Source organism: Nicotiana sylvestris, chromosome 3 (assembly GCF_000393655.2).
Source record: "Nicotiana sylvestris chromosome 3, ASM39365v2, whole genome shotgun sequence".
Taxonomy (NCBI): Eukaryota; Viridiplantae; Streptophyta; class Magnoliopsida; order Solanales; family Solanaceae; genus Nicotiana; species Nicotiana sylvestris.
This window is the reverse complement of record NC_091059.1, coordinates 169,660,686-169,671,665: the sequence shown is the minus strand read 5'-3', so window position 1 is coordinate 169,671,665 and position 10,980 is coordinate 169,660,686. Positions and strand designations below refer to the sequence as shown.

Genomic DNA, 10,980 nt, shown 5'->3' with positions numbered 1-10,980 from the left:
TAAAATGGATTTAAAGTCAACACAAATATTGGTGGCTAATTTTAGTGAAGTATAAAAAGGAAAGACACATACCACAATTAGAGGCGGAGCTAGTCTATGGTACGTGAGTTCCGCAGAACCAAGTCACTTTTGCTTAAACCTTATATTTATACAAGACAATTCATTAATTTAATTATAAACCCGGTAACTAAGACTAAATATGAAAACCCCATAACTAAGACTAAATATGAGTTCTATACCAAATTCAGAACTCATAACTTCAAATTATGATTTCGACCGCAATGCGGGGCTACTTCGATTGTGTGTTATGCTTCGGGGTAGGGTCATGGGGCGGATAACATATGGTTGGAAAACCGTTATTTTCCAACCAAATGAAATGAAGCGGCTATTCTCTGAGATAAACGAGTGGTAGTGGACTTTGAGGGGCAACAATTCCAAATGGCGTTGAGGGTTGTCTCTTCCCCAACCATCTTTTCTTCACAAAGAAGAGCAGCTTCTGTTCTGCCATCCACAGTTACATTACCCAATACAAACAGCTCCCTACTCTCTTCAAAATCAGTAGCTACTCTTCTTAATAGCAAGAGTAAGACGAGTAGGCGTAATATTGGTGTGGTGGTTACGTGTTCTGTTTCGCCTTCGTCGGAAGCTTCAGTTCTCCCAAAGGCACTCCTCTTTGACTGCGATGGTGTACTTGTTGATACCGAGAAAGATGGTCACCGTATTTCTTTCAATGACACCTTTGCTGAGGTACACTTTCACTACTCCCTTGAAATTAAACGGTTGATTTCATGCTGAATTTTTGATATAAGGATCAATGGTGCTTGATAGAACTGTGATTGCTCAAAAGAGTGATTTTTTTGTCTGATTTCTCTTATTTTTGTTGATAACCTTTTGATCATAAGGATTCACTATTTTCGTGGTACACAGAAGGAATTGGGTGTAACTTGGGATGTGGAATTGTATGGAGAATTGCTCAAAATTGGAGGTGGAAAAGAAAGGTAACGTTAATTCCTTCTAGAGGAATGTGCAGTTTTTTGCCCCCCAATTAGGAGAGAAACGGAAAAGTAGTGTCTTTTTTTTCTTCTTCTTGTTGTTGTTATTGTTGCTTGCTTCCCGGTCACTGTTTCTTAAGTCGAGGGTATATCGGAAACAACCTCTTTACCTTATGATCATAAGGTAGAGTTAAGGTCTGCGTAAACACAACCGTCCCCAGACCCCACTTGTGGGATTACACTCGGTTTGTTGTTGTTTTTGTTGAGAGAAACGGAAATTTGTCTAAAGTCCCAGCTTAACATTTCATTCATACAGTGGCCTTGAATTGATTTGATTGTGGTTGACTTGGGTTGTTTAGGATGACAGCCTACTTTAACAAAGTGGGTTGGCCAGAAAATGCACCAAAAACTGAAGAAGAAAGAAAGCAGTTTATTGCAGGACTTCACAAGCGAAAGACAGAATTATTCATGGCTCTCATTGAGAAGAAATTGCTGCCACTTCGGCCAGGTGTTGCAAAGTAAGCTCTTTAACTTTATCTCATTAAAGAAGTAGAATCGTTACAATGCATTCTGGAGCTTTAGAATCTTAATATGAAAAACTCACTATGGTTAATTAGACTTATAGGACCGTAAATATATGGACAAAATTTCAATAGTCAGAATAATTTTCCTTAAGATTGTTCTTCTCCATATTTTAAGAGTTTTGAACTAAATGTTACAGGTTGGTTGATCAGGCTCTGGGTAATGGAGTGAAAGTTGCAGTATGCAGCACTTCCAATGAAAAGGCGGTATGAGTAATCAGGTTCTAAAGTGTTCGTATTATGTGCCAATGTCGAGTCTTTTGACAATTATCTGCTATTAAACGTTGCCGCTATGCTCAGAAATTTTTGTATCCCTGTATGGTGTTTACTAATATGATAAAGAACCATGAGTAAATCAGCAGGCATATATTTAACCATTTAACCTTTTGATGATCTATTTAACCTAAATTCGATGCTTTAGTAGACAATGTAGTTTCTTAGACCAATAAAATGATATGGGAAGCTATTGACACTTCAAATCATAGGAAGAGATCTACTCCACGAAAAGTTCATCTGATATTAAAACTGCTATGTTTTCCTTTTACTCCTATTGAATTTGGTACTGCACAAGATGCTAATCGCTGGCTTGCTATCTGGAGTTGCTCATTTGTTGGAAGAAATAAAAAGGAAAAAAAGAAACAGAAAATAAAGCACTGGCATGGATTATTTGTAGTCACCATCCTAAGATAATGATTTGTTTTGTGGTCATAATTTGAAGTAAATCTGCTGATATTCAGGTCTCAGCTATAGTCTCGTGCTTGTTGGGACCAGAGCGAGCGGAAAAGATCCAGATATATGCGGGCGATGTGGTTCCTCGCAAGAAGCCCGATCCGGTAAATATCTCATCCCTCAAATATCTGTTCAATGCTTCTGGAGTGTGAAGACAAATCCCCATTTGCTCAGAAACTAAGAAGCAAAAAGAAACTTCATTAGGTGATAGAGTCTCATCTTCTTCATTATCTGAAAATTTGAAAATATATGTTCCATTAGCCTTCTCTATACTTCTTTTACTCTCTGAGGTCTATTAATGTACAAAGCTGATCTGCCAACTCTGGTGTATAGCTATTTTAAATGTATGAACTGTGGCTTTCTCATCAGCAAGTTGCAGTAGAACTTCAATTTGAGGAGACACCAAAGCACTGTCGTAGCAGTGAGATAAGTGTTTAGATGTTTAATACCATATACTTTCTTCCTGGCAGGCCATTTATCTGTTAGCAGCCGACACCCTTGGGGTTGATCCTTCAAGGTATTTTACACAGAAAGCTTATCCTTGAATTGGGAACTAACGTTATGACACCTTTGAGAAGTTACATGATTATAGATTGAAGCAGAGAGTAAATGCTTTTATTATATCATGGATCTTGCCATTAGCATTTTCTACTTTTTATATTTTCTTTCTTAATGCTAAGTATTATTATGGTCTGCAGTTGTGTTGTTGTAGAAGATAGTGGCATAGGTCTTGCAGCTGCTAAAGCAGCTGGAATGAAGTGCATTGTGACTAAGAGTGGGTAAGTTGCTTTTTTACTTGAACCAACCACCTCTGTCTCTCTCCCTGGTGCATATTTCGGTTCTCTCTTTTTCAACGATTGTTAACTGGAATTTTCTTACTTGGTTTCTGAAATTCTATGTTAGCGAAACATCTTGTTGAAGCATAACCTAGGTAGAAAACTTCATGATCAAACTGATAGCTTTTCAGAAAAACCTCTAGCACCGTTGAAGTTCATAGACAAAAAAAGTAAAATACGTATGATTGGGAAGCCGATGGTTTCTATTGTTTGATATTGCAACCTGACTCATTCTCCCTAGGATATTTCCTTCAATCGAAATGGCATTCCTGAGTCCTGACTAGGCCTCTTAGCACTCAGGTGAACATGGTGGAGGTGGCAAGTTGTTCAAACTTGCACTGTATGGCCTGAAAAGGGTTTAAAGAGAAGATTTTGCCACGTCTAACTACGTCTGAAGGCTGATTTTTAGCTGCGGTGAGGGCTTGAGGCTACATCTTAGATACTAGATAATTGCTTAGTTGCACAAGAGGTTTGCTCTAATTGCTTTCTGTTTACGCTAGATCAGTTAAAGTAGTATAATCTAAGTGCAATGGAGGAGATAGAAGGGAAGGACATGCCTAATCAATAAGGGGAAGGTAACAAGGTTGATGGTTTCTTTTCATTAAAACAAATTTCAGTCTATGAAGTAAGCATCTATTTATGTAAGAAGAAAGGTAGGGATTATCTTATCACGACGGATAATGTTTATTGATTATTTTTAAAGGACCTCTCGTAGAGTATTAGAAGAGGGATGCATTGTCTAGATCTTGTTATTGCTTTTACAGCTTTTGTGGTTTCCTTCTGAACGAGTAGCTAGTATCTTTTGTCTATGCTACTTGCTCTTTCACCACTGCTAGATCTCTTGTTCTCTTACCAATTCTTGCAGACCATTAGCCTGTCGCGGATATCATTTGGTTATTGTTCTATATAGTTAGTTAACTTGTATACTGTACTCAGGTACACAGCGGACGAAAACTTCTCAAATGCAGATGCAGTTTTTGATTGCATAGGAGATCCTCCAGAGGAACGGTTTGACTTGGCATTTTGCGGAAGCCTTCTGGAGAAACAATATGTCAGTTAGTTCATCAGGCAATCTGATTGACTACACTACATATCAGTTCATGTACTGTATCTCCCCAATGACTGTTTAATAAAAAGCTTAATGTCATTTTTTCTCTTGATGCCTTCTCTGCTAAAACTCTCTAAACCTATGTCTTGGACACATATTATGAACTTTGACTTTTCCTTCTCATTTGGAGTTGGGGACTGGGGAGAGGGTGTGGGATCAAAGGTAAATTACTATTTGCATAGCTTAAAGACAGAACTTACAATAAGGATAATAATGAGAACATAATCTAAGGACATTATCACATTCCTCCTTTATGCAGTGCCTCATTAATCATCAATTTTTACTCAATCCCCAATTTTTAAGGCCAACTCCGCATGGAATGGGAAACAACTTTTCTACCTTCACAAGATAGAGGTAAGATAGACATACACACTATCCTCCACACACCACACTTGTGGGTATGTTGTTGACTCGGCATGGAATCATATAACTTAATATGATATTTTAAATAATACCCAACAAAAAACTAAATGTACACTTTTGCTCTAGGATATGAAAATCTTAACGAATTTTACTAAACGTTAACATAATTATTCATGTATGGTCCTTAAGTTTGGGATAGGTCCATATTTTGTCTTTCTTATAAAACGCCGCGCACATATAATGGAGTAGTCTTTTGAGTTTAGATAATACTGATTTTTTGGTCTTGCCCAACCAGATCCAAACTGATTTTGAATGTCATGAAAATTCCTAACATGTAACGTTAAAGTTGGATAAAAGTACATCTCCATGCACAAAGCAATTGTTATGACAAACTATATGAGTTTATTAAATGAATCTTAGCTTCCATTTTTATAAGAGCGTATTTTCATAATTTAAATAATTATTTTATCTTTACGCCAAGACTTATCTTATATTAAAGTTAGATAATAGCTAAAATCTATGGAGCAACGTATTGGGAAAATCACAAAACACACCAAAATTTCTCATGTAGAAAATGTTAATTAATAAATACAACTCATAATTTCATAATGAAAAATATAATAATATAAAGATATCATTAGGATATTATACATAAGATAAGCATATCATATATATAAAAGAAATTAATACATATTAAAAATATTGGTAGATTTTTTATAAAAATAATAAAAGGCTTATCTCTTTATACTTTTGATTAATTCAAAATTATAATTTAGTAAAAAAAGTATTACATTATTTAAAATATTAATAAATTGCAAATGAGAAAACTAATCAAATATTACAATAGAAAAGAAGGTACGAAAAGAGGGGGATAAAAATAATTTTATGATATTTATATTTTGAATTAATTAAAAAATAAAAGATAAAAAAATAACACTTAAAAAAGTTATTGATAAATTTAGACTATTGAAGAATTTTGAACATTGTAACATAAGTTTAAAAAAGAAGAAGATATTTTCAGAATAAGAAAATATATATCTAAGTTATATTAAAAGAGAGGTAGTATCAAATATTAAGTCAATTGACAAGTTAATAAAAAGTCTCATTAGTAGATGTATAGTACTAAATACTTACTAATTTAATAAAGAATAAATAAGGAACAACAACAACAACCCAGTATAATCTCACTATGGGGTCTCGAGAGGGTAGAGTGTACGCTGATCTTACCCCTACCTCCAAAAAGGCAGAGAGGTTGTTTCCGGTAGACCCTTGACTCAATAAAGATAAAAGAAGGACAACAACAAGCATATCAATCGGAAAACCAGAGCAAAAATACAAAACTAATAATAAGTATTGTAATCAGAAAGCCGAAACGAAAGCAACGACAAATAATAACATAAATCAAGGGATACGATATTACACAGAAAGGACAATACTCGGTTACCTATCCTAACCTTTAACCTTTACTCTCAACCTCCATATCTTCCTATCCACGGTCATGTCCTTAGTAAGCTGGAGCAACACCATATCTTGCCTAATCATCTCTCCCCAATACTTCTTCGGTCTGCCTCTACCTCTCCCCAGGCCCTTCAGGGCCAACCTCTTGCACCTCCTCACTGGAGCATTTGTGTCTCTCCTCATCACATGTCGGAACCATCTAAGTCTCGCCTCCTACATCTTGTCCTCCGCAGGGGCCACGCCCATCTTGTCCCAAATAACTTCATTTCTAATTCTATCTAACCTAGTGATAACGCCCAACTATGCCTTTTAAAGGACAAAGCGGTCGCTGCAAATATAATCCGGTTTTAAGTCCGGAATCGAATTCTCAGGGAACTAACCTATCTATTACACTCTACGGTAATGTTATTATCAACTCAATCAATCTCTAGATGCAAGATTTTTTATCAATAAAGATTGAGTTTTTATTTAACTACTTTAACTACTATTAAAAACAACAGTAAGCTAAAACAAAGATAATTCAATAATAAAAATATCTAGGGCAGTGATTTCCCCAATTGCCAGTTTAGGTCTTGACTCTTCCGCTATAATCTCGTCGTAATACTCTATAAGGATTAAGAGTTATGGGTTATTGTAATTATCTCTCGATCAACTACAATAATTTACTAGAGCATTCTCTCGAACTACTCTAGTTGACAATAGTTATGCAACTCTAAGTTCTTGAGGGACTAAGTCGAAAAAAAAAAGAAAAAAGAAATTTTTGGAATATGGAGACTCTTCTTGATGACGGATCCTTTAGACAATTTTCTTGAGGGAAGTTAGTCTAGAGAAAAGACCAAAAAGATTTTTATTTTTTTATATTTTTAGGTAGTGTAGTAACTCCCTCTTGGTTTTTCTTTGGGCCACGGTTCTTTTCCAAGGGTTTAGCTTGAACCGGGTATAGGTAGTTTTATTTATTTTTGTTCTTTTTAGTTTTTAGAGTAGGACTAATGGGCTACGAACTAAATTCGAAGGAAAACCCTTAGCGTTGATACACCTGAGCACAATAGACACTAGAGTATAATACCTAGCTTCATTGGTTGAATCCTGTTAAAGTGCCTTAAAATTGTACGTGTGTATCTAATTTGAACAATCAAAAGAGAATGTCTTGATAAACCAATCCGAAGTGAGTCATGTGTCATGTGTGTGCAAGTTTTACTGTGTTCCATGTTTCATATTTGATGCCTAGAACTTGCCCTGTGTGTTTGCAAAGCGAAATAGTAGTTTCTTTTCAGTTTTAGAAGTGATATAGGCATTTCTTTGTTGAGCCAGACATATAAAGTAAACCCACCTGAATGCAATACATCTTAGTTAACCTCGTTGAGCCGATAAGCCTATTTCTTTGGCAACCACATTGCGAACCTTACCCAATTGTTTGAATAGTTTGCCGTTTGAACCCTTTTACCTCCCAATAAGCACTTGAATAGTAGTGAAAATATGCAAAAGCAAAAGTGTGGGATGGTGGTTTGGTTTTTGAGTGGAACCATTGAGATAGAGAAAATGTGTGGAATTTTGAAGCATAAAAGAAAAAGCACCACGAAAAAAAAGAGTAAAAAATATGGGTTATAAATAATTATAATGGTTGATAAGTGGCGGCTTGTACACCTAATGGATGGGGATGTTTTAAACAAATGAGGTGGAGTGTTTGGTTGGCACAACTATGATCTTTAAGTTTAATGTAATTGTATTAAAAGTGCTTAGGGAGGTTAGTCACTATATCTAAATATATCATACCCGTCCCTTAGCCTACATTACAACCAAGTAAAGTCCTATTAATCTTAGACTGAATGAGCTCAATTAGTAAAGTATTACACTACGGGCAAGCCTATGGTGCATCTTTGTGGCATGTGAACATTCTTTCTGAGAGTGAGCAAATTTTGTCTATCTTAGTTCCTACTTGTTCTAATTATCATCATATGTGGAACTACTCTCTTGTGTGATGTGAGGGCATGTGATTCACGAAGGAAAGGTAAGTCTTGACTCTTGTATAGAGTGGCTTGAGTAAGTGCTGATGTTACATGGCATAAAAGGTTTGACTCTTGAGGTAAAGGTTGTTCACTACTAGGTACAACTTTTGTAAAATGTTCATGGTATGAGTCGTAAGGGAAAAGCTTAGGGAAGGAATTTTGATGGAGTGTAGTGGATTGCTTGAGGACTAGCAATGATTTAAGTGTGGGGTGTTGATAGTAGGCTATATAGTTGATATTTACACCTTAATATGACCATACTTTGTTGTTGTTTTATAGATAAATTGCCAACAAAATGCTCTAAATAGTGTTCTTTTGTTTAGCAGGGAATATTATATGAGAGGAAGCAACATGGAGTGTTTTGGAGGCGATAATGTGAAGAAAAATGCCCACTCGAGAAGTACCCGAACACAAAGAAGCATAAATGTCCTGGGCAAGAAGGACACCGCGACCACGGTGAACCGCGGTAGATTAACAACGTAAGGCAGAAAGGTCAGCATTCACCGCGGTTGGCCGCGACTGCGGTGCACTGTTCACGCTGCTGGAAAGTTTGAGGACCAAAGTGTAAAATCGGGGAAACTTTTGTAAAAGCCTTATATACTTTAGAAACTCGCCCAAGATTGTGCTAAGTTGATTTTAGACTACTTTTGGAGGCAAGAACAAGAGTGAGAAGATCAACCAAACATTAGAGTTTTTCTATCTCCTTTTAATTCTTGCAATTTTACATTATGAACAATTTAGTAGTTTTCTCTTATTTTATTATGAGTAGCTAAATACTTATCTAGGGTTGATGGAACCAATTGTTGGTTGAAGTTTTGACTCAAGTTTTTATAATCGAGCCGGATTTATGATATGATTGTTCAACTATGTTTTGTATGGTGATTAATTGAATGGGCCCTTGATTAATCGTGTCTAATTACCTTATATTGCTTTAGAGAGAATATTAGGTTAGATAGTTGTTGAACAACACCACTTTTGGGTAATTGAAGAGATTCATTACTTGAACTTAAAAGTGGGTTTAGAGATAACAAAACTTTGGTGGGATAACCCGCCGAAAGAGATCCGTCGTCGGGACAAGTCACTTACTATTTTAGCTTTCCTAATGAACTATTACTCTACATCAAAACAATCAAAGCAAGACAAAACAAGCAAAATCAAACAGTCAATTGTTACAATTACAAACATACAATGAGGTATCCCCCATCACACACTTAAAATGAAGACATGTCCCCATGACTTAAAAATTTAAAGAACAGTGAGGTTAAGGAACTTCCCTGAAGGCTCACTCCTGATCGGAGATAGTGTCTGGGTTCACGTTGCATGCACGTCCCAGCGCTCTCAATCAGCCCAAGAATTTCTTCTCTGACTTCACTTGCCTCTCAGCCACCACATCAACACGGGCACCCAAATCAGTGGCTGAGGTACGCAACCCAACCATATCCTGCTCCAAAGCTGTCATACGGGTGCTCCGGCGTGGCTGTGATGGGCCTGCCACATCAACTCTCGGAGGAGGAGGAACCGCAGCTACCTCAGCATCATCATCATCATCATTAGCTAAATCATCATTAGAGTCATCAACATTCACCACCGGCTCTCGTCCAATTCTAATTTTTTCGCCCGAAATGGGGCTTTTAGTGGCAATTTCCCATCAACCCGAGGGTCTTCAAGGACTCTAGCAATACGACACAGCCAGGTGATCAACGAAGGGAAGTAGTGGCCCTTGGTTAGCTCAGGTGATCTAATGAACATCTTTTCATGGATGAGCCGGGCCATATCAAAATCACTGTGGGACATGAAACAGTGGATTGCGGATGCCCGTGATAGATTAACATCTGTCGTGTTGCTGGATGGCAACAATCGACTGTTGACAATGGTGAGCCAACACTTAGCCTCTCAATTCAGACAATGGGAGTTGAGAGTAATCTTGTGCTTGATCCCTAGGTGTTCTCCATCCGGCACACAGATAGTATCAAGAAGAGTTCCCCACAAGGCCCGTGTACCGCTAAAAGTACGATAAGGATCAAATTCACCCCTAAACACTGGCAGTCTGTATACCCTGTGGATGGTGTCGAGGGATGCGTTTACCGGGGTATTGCGCACCGTCACAGCCCCATTCTCATGTTCTGGCAAGTTCGCATAGATCTCCTTACTAGTTGAACATTAGCCTCCTTCGGCACCTCGAAGAAGATGCCCAGCTGACACCGCCTCAGCTCATTAAACATATTGGGGCATTCCACCTCCAAAGCGTGCGATCAATGTGCACCTCATGTTGTAACTTCTTAGCTACTTTCTGGTTGTACCTATACTCCGCTGCTCTGGATACAAACCGAGTGCTATCGAACTGAGGTGCACTGGCTTGGCTCCTAGCTCGTGAGGAGCCTCCCGGTCCACTAGTGGAGGACCCGGTGTTTCGTCTCTTCCTGGAAGAACTCATTGTACCTGTCATACAATGAAACACCTATTAGTGAGTGCGTGAAGCGTGTGACTATGGGTGGTTACTCAGACTTCACCACAACCATATCACATTAGCTCCTTATAACTCCATTGGGGTAATTCCCCAAACACCTTATGGGCAAGACAAATATCTTCATATACACAGCCCATGTGACTCTAGAAAAACTTCCCCAAATCAAATATGCTACTACACCCACACACCCCACACTTTCTTCATTCAATCACCCACCAACAACACTGTTCCACCACATTAAATACACAGCCCCTTCACCAAACATTCTCATAAACGAAATTAAAATAGAAAAAACAAGGAGAAGAAACTACAAAGAAAATCAACTACAATTACAACACCATATCAACATAAAACTACATAAGCTACAACATAATACAACACAAAACCAGAGAAAAGAGAGAGGAGAGGTAAGTACATACCTTAGTTGAAGAATGGGTGAG

The 10,980-nt window shown here is 37.5% G+C and overlaps 1 protein-coding gene across 1 annotated transcript; it reads left to right on the top strand.

The window, feature by feature from the left end:
- The first annotated feature begins 367 nt into the window (after positions 1-367).
- On the top strand, positions 368-4,367 carry LOC104238432 (CBBY-like protein). Its single transcript, XM_009792779.2, has 8 exons — positions 368-747; positions 928-998; positions 1,352-1,510; positions 1,714-1,780; positions 2,311-2,406; positions 2,773-2,819; positions 3,001-3,081; positions 4,075-4,367. The coding sequence occupies exons 1-8, from the start codon at positions 439-441 to the stop codon at positions 4,196-4,198; spliced, it is 954 nt and encodes a 317-aa protein (XP_009791081.1). The 5' UTR covers positions 368-438; the 3' UTR covers positions 4,199-4,367.
- Positions 4,368-10,980: the final 6,613 nt, after the last annotated feature.